Raw genomic sequence first — 16,488 nt, forward strand, 5'->3', positions numbered from 1 at the left:
TCTGAACACCAACATTTAATAGTTTCTCACTAATTAAAAAATATTCTGTTTTTCTATTCTTCCTACCAAAGTGAAAAGCCTCACATTTCCCCACATTATACTCCATCTGCCTCTTTCTTGCCCACTCACTTAACCTGTCTATATCCCTTTGCAGACTCTTTGTGTCCTCCTCACAGTTTACTTTCCCACCTAGCTTTGTATCGTCAGCAAACTTGGACACATCACGCTGGGTCCCTTCATCTAAGTCATTAATATAGATTGTAAATAGCTGAGGCCCAAGCACTGATCCTTGCAGCACCCCACTAGTTACAGCCTGCCAACCTGAAAATTACCTGTTAATTCCTACTTTCTGTTTTCTGTCCGTTAAACAATCTTCTATCTATGCTAATATATTACCCCCAACCCCATGAGCCCTTATCTTGTGTAACAACCTTTTATGTGACACCTTATCGAATGCCTTTTGAAAATCCAAATATACGACATCCACTGGTTCCTCTTTATCTACCCTGCTAGTTACATCCTCAAAAAACTCTTAATAGATTTGTCAAACATGATTTCCCTTTTGTAAAACCATGTTGGCTCTGCCTAATCATATTATGATTTTCTAAGTGCCCTGTTACCACTTCCTTAATAATGGATTCCAGTATTTTCCCGACAACTGTGTCAGGCTAACTGGCCTGTAGTTCCCTTTTTCTCTCTTCCTCCTTTCTTGAATAGCGGGGTTACATTTGCTACCTTCCAATCCACTGGGACCGTTCTAGAATCAAAGGAATTTTGGACGATCATAACCAATAACAGCCACCATCTCTTCAGCCACCTCTTTTAGAACCCTAGGATATAGCCCATCAGGTCCAGGGGATTTTTCGAATTTTAGTCCCCTTAATTTCTCCATGAGCTGAAGTTTATGGAGGATGGGAGCACCCCCCAAGGAAGCATTGGAATAGTCAAGACTGGAGATGACCAATGCATGGTTGTGGTAACCAAGGCAGATGAGCTGAGTTTGGGCCGGAGGCCGGCAATGTTACGGAAGTGGAACTAGGCAATCTTTGTGATGGAGAGGATATGGGGTTGAAAGCTCAGCTCAGGATTGATGAGGACATAAAGGTTACGATGTTTTGGTTCAACTTGACAGCAACTGGAATTGGTGGCAAGGGTAAGGAGTTTGTTGCGGATGGCCAAAAATTTTGGCTTCGATTTTCCCAAAGTCTCACTGGAGGAAATTGCAGCTCATCCCAAGAAAAGCCGTCTGACAGCACGGAGAAAGTGGAAGGTTTGACAATGGTGGTGGGGAGGTCGAGCTGGGTGCCACAGTGTACAGATGGAAGCAGGGGGGACGACCAGGGTGGGAAAGAACAAAGGCTTTGGGGACAAGGGCATCAAAGACGGAGGTGAGGGAGTGGTTGAGCAAATCAACGGCTGCAGAAGTGTTGTGCTGAATGGAGGGCCAAAGGCTAGGCAGTTTGGAGTTTGAAAGTACAGTTGTAAGTGACTTGGGGGAGAGTTTTTTTTTCCAGGAGTGGAGGCAGAAGGAAGTGGGGTTGGAAGGACGTGGGGTATGTGAGTGGTGAGGGATGCAAGGAAGTGGTCCGAGATGGCCTTGTCAACAATTGAGACCATGTGAGTAGAGCAGCCAGGGTAGATGGCAAGGTCATGGGATGGCAGTGAATATGGCTAGGAGAGTTTGTAGGGAGGGATCGGTTTAGGGACGACAGGAAGGCAGTGAATTCAGAAGAAAGAGGGCAAGGGGAGCTGAGATGGAGATTGAAATCACCGAGGAGAGGCTGAAGGAGGATATTCTTGGTGGGGGGGGGGGAAGAGACTCTGGTGGAGCTTCACACCCAGTAGGCAATGAGGATTTTTAAGACAGGCAAGAGGGGCTAAATATGGTAAATGCTTGACAGAGGAGAAACCAGGGGAGAGAGCAAGTGATGTGGTGATAAAGGCCAGATTGCCGCCGTGGTGGTTCGGGCGGTGCTGGCGGTGAAAGGTCTAGCTTGGTGGGGAGGCTTCAGTAACTAACACAGTGTCGCCATGTGAGACAAGTTTCAGTGAATGAGAAAGGGTTCCTTCCCACTTCTGATCGCAATGTAATGACTCCTGCTGGCAATTACGAGTGTGCAGACACTGGGTGCAGACAGAATGGGGCACTGCTGTGATGCTCTCCATGCTGGAATAGTCTGGTGACACTCACTGCCTTGCCTCACGCGTGATAAATGCTCACTTGGGTAATTGTAAACAATTTTACAACACCAAGTTATAGTCCAGCAATTTTATTTTAAATTCAATTGCTGGACTAAAATTGCTGGACTATAACTTGGTGTTGTAAAATTGTTTACAATTGTCAACCCCAGTCCATCACCGGCATCTCCACATCACTTGGGTAAGGCACTGGGAGTGGTTCTGGTACCTGTGGGACTGTACCCCAGCAAGAATTGGTGCCTACTGTAGAGGATGGGTTCAGCAGAAGAGGGCATGAAATGGTTGTATGCATAGCCAATTAACGTTTCAGTGACATTTTCGTTTCTGTTTGCGTTTGGTATCATGGTGGACAGCAGGTGCCTACGACTTTTTTAGTTCGTTCTTGGTATGTGGGCATCAGTGGCAAGGCCAGCATTTATTGCCCGTAATTAGTTGGCCTTGAGATGGCGGTGATGGGCTTTCTTCTTGAACCACTACAGTCTATTCTTTGTAGCGGTTTGATACAACTGAGTGGCTTGCTGGGCCACTTCAAAGGGCAGCTAAGAGCCAACCACATTAGTGTGGGACTGGAGTCACAAATAGGCCAGACTGGGTAAAGACAACAGGTTTCCTTCCCTAAAGAACATTAGACTCTGTCATGTGACCTGATTTTATTTGAATACACATAGTAATAAATATACAGTCTGCTATCTGTGTAAAATAAGTTGACCTAGAAGTTTGCAATTCTGGAACACCATTGATAGGCGCTGTTTCTATTCCAGTCTGTGAAAGGAACAGTTCATCAGCTCATGTAAGGCAGGGGTGTCCAAAAATTATGGGCCCCCAAGTCCTGGCAATCCGATCACTCAAAGTTGAGGCAGATCGGTTCTATTTGTTCTCTCATTTTTTTGCTCATTGGTTCGTCCAAGAGTCTAAATGGGGTAGTGGACAAAGGGATCTGGGGGTACAGATACATGAATTACTGAAAGTAGTGACACAGGTTAATAAGGTCATTAAAAAAAAGTAAACTGGGATTCATTTCTAGAGGGATAGAATTGAAAAGCAGAGAAGTTATATTAAACTTGAATAGAACTTTGGTTAGACCACACTTGGAGAACTGTGAACAGTTCTGGTCTCCATATTACAAAAAGGATATAAAGACACTGGAGAAGGTGCAAAAAAGATTTACAAGGATGAAACCGGAAATGAGAGGTTATACCTATCAGGAAAGATTGAACAGGCTGGGGCTCTTTTCTCCAGAAAGAGAAGGCTGAGGAGGTGACGTGATGGAGGTCTTTAAGATTATGAAAGGGTTTGATAGGGTGGATGTAGAGAAAATGTTTCCACATGTGGGGGAGACCAGAACTAGGGGCCATAAATATAAGATAGTCACTAATAAATCCAATAGGGAATTCAGGAGAAACTTCTTTACCCAGAGAATGGTTAGAATGTGGAACTCTCTACTACAATGAGTGGTTGAGGCGAATATCATAGATTGTTTTAAGGGGAAGCTGGATAAACACATGAGGGAGAAAGGAAGAGAAGATTATGCTGATAGGGTGGGAGGAGGCTCGTGTGGAGCATAAACGCCAGCATAGACTAGTTGGGCCGAATGGTCTGATTCTGTGCTGTACATTCTGTGTGAATTTTGCGCCCCTGGAAGTTTGGAGTTGCCTCATTGGTGGATAAATCCTAACTCTGAACACGGAGATCTGTATCAGCAACCTGAGATGTATGTAAATTATTGGGTTTAAGTATATGTGGCCCCTGAGGCTCCATGGTATGCTCCAGAATGCTTGGAAACTCCTGCTGTGCGTGATGCTGATCCACCTCCTGTGATTGCGTTGAATGCTTGGAGCGCATATAAACCATATAATGTGTAGTCGTTGTTTTCATAGAATCTTTCAGCGCAGAAGGAGGCTATTCGGCCCATACGTGCATGTGCCGGCTCTTTGAGAACGCAATCCAATTAGTCCCACTTCCCATGCTCTTTCCCCGTAGGCCTGCAAATTTTTCCTTGTCAAGTATTTATCCAATTCCCTTTTGAAAGTTACTATTGAATCTGCTTCCACCGCCCTTTCAGGTAGTGAATTCCAGATTACAACAACTCGCTGTGTTTTTTTTTAAAAATGTCCTCATCTCCTCTCTCTGGTTCTTTTGCCCATTACCATAAATCTGTGTCCTCTGGTTACCGACCCTCCAGCCAGTGGAAACAGTTTCTCCTTATTCACTCTACCGAAACCCCTCATAATTTTGAACACCTATTATAGCTCCCCCTAACACTTTCTGCTATAAGGGATGTTAAGATGCTGAAATCTGTTGAGTGGGGTGGTGAAGAGCTGTAAGAACATAAGAAATAGGAGCAGGAGTAGGCTGTATGGCCCCTTGAGCCTGCTCTGCCATTCAATAAGATCATGGCTGATCTTCTACCTCAACTCCACTTTCCTGCCCGATCCCCATATCCCTTGATTCCCTGAGTGTCCAAAAGTCTATCAGTCTCAATCTTGAACATACTCAACGACTGAGCAGCCACAGCCCTCTGGGGTAGAGAATTCCAAAGATTCACAACCCTCTGAGTGAAGAAATTTCTCCTCATCTCGGTCCTAAATGGCCGAGACTGTTGGAGTCAAGTTGATGTATCGAAGGTGGTGCATCATTTTTTTTACTCTCCTCCTGAAGATGCTGAATCATGCTGGGGTTCAGTCTAACAAATACCTCACCCAAGTTGGTCATTCTTCACATGAACACATTACAGTGAATGTTGGTGAGGAACTCACCTGTCGGAAGGGAAACAACCAAATCCTGTCCTCACCCAACATCCAAGGACATACACTTTCCAACAGGAATTGTTGGATAGTGATTAGGAGCCAGACCCTTAGCTGATTTGACCCCATCTTCCCCCACCCACCCACCCCCCCCTCCATCCCACAATAGCCTAACATCACTGAGGTCAATTGCTGTGTCCCTAAGACTACCATAGCTAAGACCATAGCAGCAAATTTCCTGGTCTGTACAGCCAGCAACACACTTGGTAGTGCATTCAACAATCAAGCCGATGCAATGGTTGTGATGAAGACTCAGTACGTAGCCCTGTGAGGCCAAGGACTGCTGATACAGGAGTAATTTTGTTGCTCTGTTAGTAGAGAAGTAACTCAGGCACTGAATGTTCCAAACACTATACAGTCTGGACGCTCCTGCTGTAAGTGGCAGTGACTGGCCTCCTATGATTATGTTACGTACGGCTTGTTCTGACGGAATCTGAAAGATATGATTAATTTCAAACTTGTCACGCACCAACCATTTGTTGCACATGCTCCCTTTATGTATCTGAGACTAGTTGAAAAGATTGCCATTAATGATGGTGAGTCAAAAATTAATGGGTGGTAAAATTGGATAAAGAAAGAGAGATGGTATAAAAATAAACCTGTTGCTATCTGATTTATACAGCAGAAGATTCATGATTCAGGGAGATGAAATTAAATTAATTTTTCCTTAGCCCTGCCTTCAGTTCCTGGCCTGTGCTGAATTAGCTGATCTCAGTTGGGACGCTCCATCTGACCTCAAAAGAAAGAAAGAACTTGCATCTTTAGAGCGCCTTTCATGACCTCAGGACGTTCCAAAGTGCTTTTACAGCCACTGTTGTAATGTAGGGAAACGCAGCGGCCAATTTGCGGACAGCAAGGTCCCACAAACAGCAATGTTGATAATGACCAGATAATCTCTGGTTGGTTGAGGCATAAATGTTGGTCAGGACACCGGAGAGAACCCACCCCGCTCCTCTTCGAAATAGTGGCATGGGATCTTTTACGTCCACCTGAGAGGGCAGACGGGGCCTCGGTTTAACGCCTCATCCGAAAGACGGCACCAATATTTATCCCTCAACCAACGTGACTAAAACAGATTATCTGGACGTTGCTGTTTGTGGGACCTTGCTGTGCGTAAACGGGCTGCTGCGTTTCCTTACAACTGTGACTACACTTCAAAAAGTATTTAATTGGCTGTAAGGCGTTTTGGGATGGCCTACGGTCGTGAAAGGCGCTATTGAAATGCAACATCTTTCTTTCCACCATCTGTTAAGGTGGTGGCCTTGTAGAAAGTTATTCACTGATTACATTAGCAGTATAACACTGGCTAAAGGCAATGGGATGGTGAACCAAGGAGCACCTGAGTGTTCTAAGACTGCAGATATTATGTGGAGTGAGGAGCTGAGGGATTCTATTGCTCTTTGCTTTGTCAGCTTGTGATGAGCTGTTGAGGCACAGCTGCAATAACTTGCTGTGGGTTGACAGATCTGACCCACATTTAAGCTCCAAATCACCCTCAAGACTATAAACCGTCCTTTGATGTAAACTGTAGCCTGGATCTTCAGGTCTCTTTTTACGCAAGCGAAGGATTCATATGACCTCTTAAACCACGAGAGCCAGAACGCTCTCCGAAGCATTGTGTTGCAACATTCACGTTGACGCTGGGCTTTCAGTAAAATGTGTCGGCAGGTGCATGAAACCTTTATACTGTGCCTATCTCAGCTGTCAGAATAAGCACTCAGCAGTACAGTTACAGATTTTTACTAAATTCATCATCTCTAGTTGCTGCCACCACCCGTGACAGGCTTGTGATCACTAGCACTTCACCTTAGCGTTGTGCTGCTCAAATTTCCACCTTTAGATGCAAGCCTGGTTTCTAAAAACAGAATCTAGAATAGTACTGCTGGTTGTTTTTAAACAGTTAAGTGGACCTCTTATCTATAATATAATTTAAATTTTACGATTACGTGTACTTTCGGGTGCCAGCTTTTTCCATTATAAATTGCCATGTCCACATTTATAATGGGAATTGCCCATGTAAACTTGTTGCACTGTAATTATGCCCTCCAACCAGTGGTGATGCTGTAGCATCACAGTTTTGTGTTTCAGAGCTCCTCAGCCTGTACGGCAGAGAAACACCTATAAGTCCAACCAATTCCAATGAACTCTACTACTTTGCTTCCCAAGTTGCAGTAAGTTTTGGCAAAGTATTAAATATATTGCAAAAAAAAAGGACAGAATGTATGGCATTAAAATGGGGACTGAATTATGTCTGCATGTCCTGGTTCAATTATTGCCACTCTCTAATCCTTCCACCTGAAGACTACGCTTGGTTTTCGCTCTCTGTGTGCAATGCCATGGGAGATTGACTGGTACTGTACATTATTTAAAGTCTTGCATAGGGCATGTACCTTACTTCCCGTTGTCACAATTTTCGGTGAAGCTTTTGTGTCAAAATTGATCATTGTAAATTATGGCGTCAATATTTCCCATTCAATTTTGCTGTGTCAACTATCACAATCTAATTGGGAGGCTCTGGCCACTACATGGCTCCACGGAGCGAGCTTCCGAAGACTGTCTCCCAACTCTTACCGGCAACTTGTGTATATAAAAAAAAAACTTTATATCTCAACTGACCATGGGCAACGCCACAGGCAATTTACAAGCACGGAAATGTTACACCCATCATTTACGCTCTACTGAAATCTTAATGGTAATCTGTGCTGTTGTATTAAAAGTACAGCCACTATGAGCATATGAAAGTAGTGCTTTTTTTTGTACTTGTTAGTGGTTGACTCTCCCATGTGAATGGGCTATTGCAGTTTTACTGATTCGATGACCAACTTAGCACAGTTCAAACCTGGGACTTCCTGGTCTGCTGCACTGGCTGAAGATGATCTTTAAGTTATTATCTCCCTGTCTCTTTGGAACCCTTGCCTGAAATTTGTATGTCTTGCTCCCTATCTCTGGCTCACAACTACACTAAGTGCCTTTATGCACTCGGCCAAACATTTGAGTTGAAGGAATGAATTCAGCAAGGGCCAAGATTCCAAAAGACAGCGTGTGTTTGTGTGTGTTCCTGTTTTGTTTTCACGAGTCCTTGTACTGTGTGTAAAAGATAAATGGAAACATTTTTTGTTTTCAAGGTGAAATGACATTGAAGTGGACAGTTAAACAGTACCTGCTGTCATCAACTAGTCGCTCACTGTTTACCCTGCTGTTTGCTTACGTAAACTATTGGAGGTCATGCCAACATAACTCATTTAGGTCATTGATTACAGCATAAGATAGGATGACAACAAGCACAGAGAAGATAGATGAAGAGCACTGGGATAAAGTTTATATTTTTTTTTAAAAAGGAGAAAAGAAAAGACTTGCATTTATAAAGGGCTCCAAAGCACTTTTTTTCTTATTCTCTGGATATGGGCGCCGTGGGCAAGACTGACATTTCTTGCCCATCCCTAGTCGCCCTTGAGAAGGTGGTGGTGGGCCGACTTCTTGAACCTCTGCAGTCCATGTGGTGAAGGTACTCCAGACTTCACAACCAATCAATTATTTTTGAAGTGTCGTTATTCTTGAGTCGGCAAACGTGGCAATCAATTTGCGCACAGCAAGATCCCACAAACAGAAAGTGAATGGCTAGTTAATCTGTTTTGGTGGTGTTGGTTGTGAGCTGAATGTTGATCAGGACACTAGGGGAACTCGCTGCCCTATGAATAGTGCCATGGGATCGCCAACAATGTGGGACTTCCTCAGTACGGCAATGAAGTGTTAGCCTAGATTATGTGCTCAAGTCTTGAATATTCCAATGCTCTCCTGGCTGGCCTCCCATCTTCCACCCTCCATAAGCTTAAGCTTATCCAAAACTCTGTCGCCCCCATCCTAACTTGCACCAAGTCCAATTCACCCGTCAACCCTGTGCTTGCTGACCTACGTTGGCTCCCGGTCCCCAACGCCTCCATCTTAAAATTCTCATCCTCTTGTTCAAATGCCTCCATGTCCTTGCCCCTCACTAACTTTGTAACCTCATCCAGCCCTACAACCCTCCTCCAACTCTAGCCTCTTGTTCAACCCACACCGCCCTGCCATCACACCACCATTGGTGGCCGTGCCTTCAGCTATGTAAGCCCAAGCTCTGGAATTCCCTCCCTAAACTTCTCCACCTCTCCTAAGACCCTCCTTAAAACTGACCTCTTTGACCAAGCTTTTGATCACCTGTCCTAATGTCTCCTCCTTGGGCTCGGTGTCAAATTTTGTTTGATAATCGCTCCTCTGAAGCGCCTTGGGACATTTTACAACATTAAAGGCGCTATATAAATGCAAGTTGTTGTTGACGATACCTATTGGGTTTGAAAACTTCCATTTGACCAACCAAAGTAAAAGTAACAATCTGTAATAAATGATACAGAAGAATGGGGAATGAATCTAAATATTGACAAATGCTTTTACACGTTGGCTGGTTCCTCTCTTGGATTCAAAATCTGTAGGAATTCACAGATTTCTCTTTTTTTTAAAAGAAAAGAGTTAAGTACTTTATGGGGATATAGCTTATTTCCATTTTGGAGATTGCCCTGGCCTGATCCCATGTGCTGGAAGGAGTCCTAATGTGCTGCTCACTTGCCAATAGGAGTGGGTGCAGAGATTTTTTAAAAATGTTTTAATATCTGCCTTAGCTCTGTTTCTGTCTGACAGAAACAAACATGACTAAAATTTTTGGTGAATTCATATCTGCTGTACAATTCAGCACTTTCTTTTACCCCCTTTATATCAAGTTACAATGAAGCTACAGCACAGAAACAGGCCCAACTGGTCTATGCTCCAAACGAGCCTCCTCCCTCCTTACTTCATCTCACCCTATCAGGATATCCTTCTGTTCCTTCCTCCCTCATGTGTTTATCTAGCTTCCCCATAAATGCATCTATGCTATTTGCCTCAACTACTCATTGTGGTAGCGAGTTCCACATTCTTACCACTCTTTGGATTTAAGTACAAGTCTTACTTTCTATTTAGGCACTGCCTAAGAAGCGTTTTTTTGGTGGGGGGGGGGGGGAAATCAAAGATAGAGAATGAATTTTTAGCTTTCCATGACCGTTCTTTCCGTTCCTCCATTCCTGCTTATTGTAAATTCGGTTTACTGGCCCTTATCTCTGTGGAGCTGTGACGTGGGTCCGAATGGCTTGGCTAAAGTCAGCCACTTGTCTACCAGCGAGTGGTTTTCATCATAGATTGACTGCCTTCGTCATGGGTGCCAGCCATTGTAAAATTGGCCACCAGCGTACAACGTACATTATTCTTTTCTGCCTTTCAGTGAATTGTGAGGTGGGACCGTCGTAAAATGCAGCGGAAGCTCACGTCGGCAGTGCCTAAATAGAAAGAAAGGAAAAACTTGTACTTGAGTAACAACAACAACGACTTGCGTTTATATAGCGCCTTTTAACGTAGTAAAATCTCCCAAGGTGCTTCGCAGGAGCGTAATCAAACAAAATTTGACACCGAGCCACATAAGGAAATATTAGGACAGGTGGCCAAAAGCTTAGTCAAAGTGGTAGGTTTTAAATAGTGTCTTAAGAGGCGGAGAGGTTTATGGAGGGAATTGCAGAGCTTAGCGCCTAGGCAGCCGAAAGCACGGCCGCCAATGGGGGGAGCGATTAAAATCGGGGTTGCGCAAGAGGCAAGATTTGGAGGCGCGCAGAATCTTCTTGTGTCTCGGCAAAGTCTTGAAGTGCTTCTCGTACATTGAGTTATTTTTAAAGGTGGGTGGGATCTTTAAAAGTTCCATGGGATTTTTAACATTCACTTGCACCTCTGGAACAAGCAGACAGGCCTTTGATTTAACGTTTCATCCGAAGGACAGCACTTCTGACAGTGCAGCACTCCCGCTGTACTGCACTGTAGCATTGGCCTAGATTGTGTGCTCGAATCCTGGAGCGTGAGTTTAATCCGTGACCTTCTGACTCGAAGGTGACAGTGCTGTCTCTGAGCCAAGCTGACACCAGCTGGATTAGGGTCAACCTGGAGCTTACTGGGATAGATTAAGCATACCTTATCTGCAGGTGTAAACTGCTTGGTCTGTTGCAATTTCCAAGTGACCCTTTGAGCCTGAGCTACTCCTTCCAGGTGCCTTGTAATATATATCAAACTGCAGTCAAGTCGATGATATCCATGTCCAGTGGTGTTTGAGATGTACCAGAAAGACTTGCATAAGTAAGCCTCAGCCCTCATCCAAGCTTTTGTTATGATGTGGAGATGCCGGTGATGGACTGGGGTTGACAAATGTAAACAATCTTACAACACCAAGTTATAAGGGCAGTGGAATTCTGGAACGCTCTTTTTCCCTCCCCCAAAAGGCTGTGGATGCTCGGGGCCAATTGAAATTTTCAAGACTGAGATCGATTAGATTTTTGTTAGGTCTGGGTACCCAGGGATATGGAGCTAAGGCGGGTAAATGGAGTTGGGGTACAGATCAACCATGATCTGATTGAATGGGAGGAACCGACTCAAGGGGCTGAATGGCCTACTCCTGTTCCTATGTGTGAAGTGCTTTGAGACTTTTCAATAACTTGATAATGTGGGATGGAACTATGTCATGCCTTTAAGATATCAAGTCTTGTAATACCAAAGAGTTGAAATGCCCCATCTTGTGTTATTTTATGTATGTAAGCAGAATTTGAGTGCCTGCTCAGCAAACCCGTCAATCCCAAACAGTTTTGATTCGCCTCGTGCTACAGTCGCTCAGTTTGATAAGCCAGCATAATGCTGCCGACGCATTTCACCGATCCGGCCCATCAATTACTGTTAGTGGCCGATGGTGACCTGGAGATTGTTTAAATACTTCATTGCGTAATCAATGGAGCCCAGGTTCCGGTGGGTGGAACGTTTAACTCGAGAGAGAGAGAGAGAGAGAGAGAGAGCTTGGGTTTGTGCTTTTAACTGCCTAACTCTGTGTTTATGGATTGAAACCAGATCCTGGTTTAGGCTGGAGGTGATGAGGCTTTAGTATCATATTAGGTACAGCACAGGAGGAGGCCAATCGGCCCATCGTGCCTGTGCCGGCTCTTTGAAAGAGCTATCCAATTAGTCCCATTCCCCTGCTCATTCCCCATAACCCTGTAAATGTTTTCCCTAGCGTTAGAGCTGTTTTTCCAGAGTACCAACTTTTCTAGTTTTGTGCTCTGTAGTCGCATCTTTTATTCTCTTTCTCTCTCTCTCCACTTCTTCTCTCCTGAAGATGCTAACTCCATACTAGGCTACAATTCCACAGGCACTGGGCAACAACAACTTGCATTAATACAGCGCCTTTAACGTCCCAAGGCGCTTCACAGGAGTGATTATCAAACAAAATTTGACAACGAGCCACATAAGGAGACATTAGGACAGGTGACCAAAAAGCTTGGTCAAAGAGAGAGTTTTTAAGGGGCGTCTTCAAGGAAGGGGGAGAGGTTTAGGGAGGGAATTCCAGTGCTTGGGGCTTCGACAGCTGAAGGCACGGCCGCCAATGGTGGAGCGATAGAAATCGTGGATGCATAACATGCCATGATTGGAGGAACGCAGAGCTCTCTGGGGGCGGGGGGTTGTAGGGCTGGAGGAGGTTACGGAGATAGGGAGGGGCGAGGCCACGGTGCGATTTGAACACGATTAAGAAATTTAAGTTTGAGGCGTTGTCAAACCGGGAGCCAGTTTTAGGTCAGCGAGCACAGGGGTGACGGGTGAACGGGACTTGGTGTGAGTTAGGACGTCCTCCATTACCTCTCCCATTATTTCTGTGTGAGCTCTGGCAGTGAGCATCAGCAGACTATTTGACCGGGAGCGGGGTTAACTGCAGCCAAACCTGGTTCTGATCTCCCTCAAAGTCTAGACTTGTCCATCTTCCAGTGGGAGTCCCTAGAGAGTAATCAGCAATGAGAAGCCTGGCTCTTTTATTTTGTACTCCCCAGGCCAGGACAACAAGAACGATTGTCGTTGTCCAGCCAACTCAGGACAGACCAGGGCCTGAAGGCTTCTAACCCAGGGCTGCATAACGTGTGTCTGTGTTCCCCCCCACCCCATCCCTTACATGTGTCTCTCTGCCTCTCTGTCACAGTAACTTTCCTTATAATTTAATTTTCACCAGTGTGTCTCTTGTTTTAATTTTTTTGTCTTTCTCTGTTTCTGTAAGCCTCTTTCCTTCTCTGCCCCCTCTCTGTGCTGCACAGTCTCAATGCCTCTCGTACATATTGTTTTACTGATTTACTCCAATTTGTATTTTTATCTTTCTTTAAAAGGACGGGTCACTGAACCAGTGGAGAGAGAGGTTAAAAAATAGGGTGGGCGCAAGGCTCCAGGGTACACACTCAAGTGACCCACGAAGACAAAAATATTGGACTTTCCTGCTACCAGTAGATTACAACATATTTCTTGTAAGGGGTACAAGTCAGAATGCTGTACACGATACAGAATTCTCTGCACTTTGGTGAAATTAATCCTTTTCGATGACTGACTTTGGCTGGGATGGCTAGTTAATTGTTCACCGTTTTTTAAAAAACCTGTTTTTCTATTTTATTTTGTGGACAGGATTGAGTCAAGATGAGGACTGTTTCATCTGTGGTGAGATTTGCGGATTACAGTAACTTGAGCACCACCGTGCCCGAGAATTCAACCATGCACACGGGCGCCATCTCCACAGCCTCTGTACCATGGTGGACCCCCATGGAAACCACTGACACAGCAGCCAACATCAGCCAACCACATCAATGCCTCGTAGTGCTGTATGAAGACATCGGTGAATCGCGGTAAAGTATTTATCCTTTGTTTACCCTCCCTTTTTTTTTATATACAGAGCTCCCGCTGGATGGCTCAGGATGGTAAAGGCTGTGGGGGGGAAGAGGACTAATTGGACAGTTCTTTCAAAGAGCAGACACGGGCACGACGGGCCGAATGGCCTGCTTCTGTGCTGTATCATTCACTGATTCTAAAGGCCAAGCGTGGCAGTGAACCGCACGGCTCAGAAAGGCACCAGAGTTACCAAATTTCAGCCAGGGTACTGATTGGAAGCTGCATTTGATCTCACCGTCCCAGGGCCAGGGAGCTAAGGAGGTGGGGAAATCAGCCAGGGCTCCTGCTTTTGAATGCTGTCCAGCGACCCTCAGAGAGTGCAAGCGTGGGACTGTCAGCCAATTACAGGATCGGGATCAGGATTGGGCTCAGTTGTGTAAGGATAGGCACGTATAAATAGAATAAGCTATTAAATAGAAGAAGCTAGTTGGTATTATGCTAAAAAAAAGACTTGCATTTATGTAGTGCCTTTCCCAACCTCAAGGTATCCCAAAGCGCTTTACAGCCAATGAAGTACTTTTGAAGTGTAGTCACTGTTGTAATGTAGGAAACGCGGCAGCCAATTTGCGCACAGCAAGATCCCACAAACAGCACTGTGATGATGACCAGATAATCTTTTTTAGTGATGTTGGTTGAGGGATAAATATTGGTCCAGGACACTGGGTAGAACTCCCCTGCTGTTCTTCAAAATAGTGCTGTGGGATCTTTTATGTCCACCTGAGAGGGCAGACGGGGCCTCGGTTTAACGTCTCATCCGACAGTGCAGCACTCCCTCAGTACTCACTGGGAGAGTCAGCCTAGATTATATAAGTAGCTGAGCTAGAGTACTGTTAGGTTAAAACACACTTCAGACAGACACACAGACATGGTTCTGCAGCACAGCAGGGGTGTGTGAGAGAATGGGATGTCAGTTTCTGAATGGACTCCAGGGCGGTTAGAGAATAAGTTCCTTTTGCAATACGGATTGCAAGAGATGAGGAATTAGAGGTTACAGTGAATCATAGCGAGCACTCATGCATGGGGAGCATCCAGAGTGTAATAAACCTAAAAGATATTAATGGACATGCAGACCCAATGGTAGCCACTGACTTAACCACTGAACAAGCTGACGTTTTAACAGCATATAGACAGAAGGTAATGATGTATTGGACCTAATACATAACAACATAAGAAATAGAAGCAGGAGTAGGCCATACGGCCCCTTCGAGCCTGCTCCGCCATTCAATCAGACCATGGCTGATCTTCGGCCTCAACTCCACTTTCCTGCCTGATCCCCATATCCCTTGATTCCCTTAGTGTCCAGAAATCTGTTTATCTCAGCCTTGAATATATTCAACAACTCAGCATCCACAGCCCTCTGGGTTAGAGAATTCCAAAGATTCACAATCCTCTGAATGAAGAAATTCCTCCTCATCTCAGTGTTAAATGGCTGACCCCTTATTCTGCGACTATGCCCCCTAGTTCTAGACTTTCCAGCCATGGCAAACAACCTCTCAGCATCTACCCTGTCAAGCCCCCTCATAATCTTTTATGTTTCAATGAGATCACCTCTCATTCTTCTAAACTCTGGAGAGTATAGGCCCATTCTACTCAACCTCTCCTCATAGGACAACCCTCTCATCCCAGGAATTAATCTAGTGAACCTTCGTTGCACCACCTCTAAGGCAAATATATCCTTCCTGAGGTGAGGAGACCAAAACTGTACACAGTACTCCAGGTGAGGTGTCACCAAAGCCCAATACAATTGTAGTAAGACTTCCTTAATTTTGTACTCCAACCCCCTTGCAATAAACATAGGAACATAGGAACAGGAGTAGGCCATTCAGCCCCTCGTGCCTGCTCCGCCATTTGATAAGATCATGGCTGATCTGTGATCTAACTCCATATACCTGCCTTTGGCCCATATCCCTTAATACCTTTGGTTGCAAAAAAACGATCTATCTCAGATTTAAATTTAGCAATTGAGCTAGTATCAATTGCCGTTTGCAGAAGAGAGTTCCAAACTTCTACCACCCTTTGTGTGTAGAAATGTTTTCTAATCTCACTCCTGAAAGGTCTGGCTCTAATTTTTAGACTGTGCCCCCTACTCCTAGAATTCCCAACCAGTGGAAATAGTTTCTCTCTATCTACCCTATCCGTTCCCCTTAATATCTTATAAACTTCGTTCAGATCACCCCTTAACCTTCTAAACTCCAGAGAATACAACCCCAATTTGTGTAATCTCTCCTCGTAACTTAACCCTTGAAGTCCGGATATCATTCTAGTAAACCTACGCTGCACTCCTTCCAAGGCCAATATGTCCTTCCAAATGAGCAGTTCTGGGCACCGCACCCAGTACTCCAGGTGCGGTCTAACCAGGGTTTTGTATAGCTGCAGCATAACTTCTGCCCCCTTGTACTCTCGTCCTCTAGATATAAAGGACAGTATTCCATTAGCCTTATTGATTATTTTCTGCACCTGTTCATGACACTTCAATGATCTATGTACCTGAACCCCTGTCCCTGTGGACATGCACAGTTTTTAACTTTTTAGCCTGTAGTTTCCTGTTTTCTCTCTCCCTCCTTTCTTGAATAGGGGGGTCATATTTGCTACCTTCCAATCAACTGGAACCATTCTAGAATCTAGGGAATTTTGGAAGATCATAACCAATGCATCCACTATCTCTGCAGCCACCTTTTAGAACCCTCGGATGTGG

The 16,488-nt window shown here is 44.8% G+C and overlaps 1 protein-coding gene across 3 annotated transcripts in view; it reads left to right on the forward strand.

Moving 5' to 3' along the window:
• Nucleotides 1–16,488, forward strand: part of tpra1 (transmembrane protein, adipocyte asscociated 1) — a 62,759-nt gene that overhangs the window by 13,219 nt on the left and 33,052 nt on the right. For all 3 annotated transcript variants that reach the window (XM_067998403.1, XM_067998404.1, XM_067998402.1), the window contains exon 2: nt 13,533–13,750. In XM_067998403.1, the coding sequence (XP_067854504.1) occupies nt 13,545–13,750 (206 nt within the window). In that variant the 5' untranslated portion in view covers nt 13,533–13,544. The remainder of the gene's footprint in view (nt 1–13,532; nt 13,751–16,488) is intronic.

Source organism: Heptranchias perlo, chromosome 17 (assembly GCF_035084215.1).
Source record: "Heptranchias perlo isolate sHepPer1 chromosome 17, sHepPer1.hap1, whole genome shotgun sequence".
In the NCBI taxonomy this organism is placed as follows: domain Eukaryota; kingdom Metazoa; phylum Chordata; class Chondrichthyes; order Hexanchiformes; family Hexanchidae; genus Heptranchias; species Heptranchias perlo.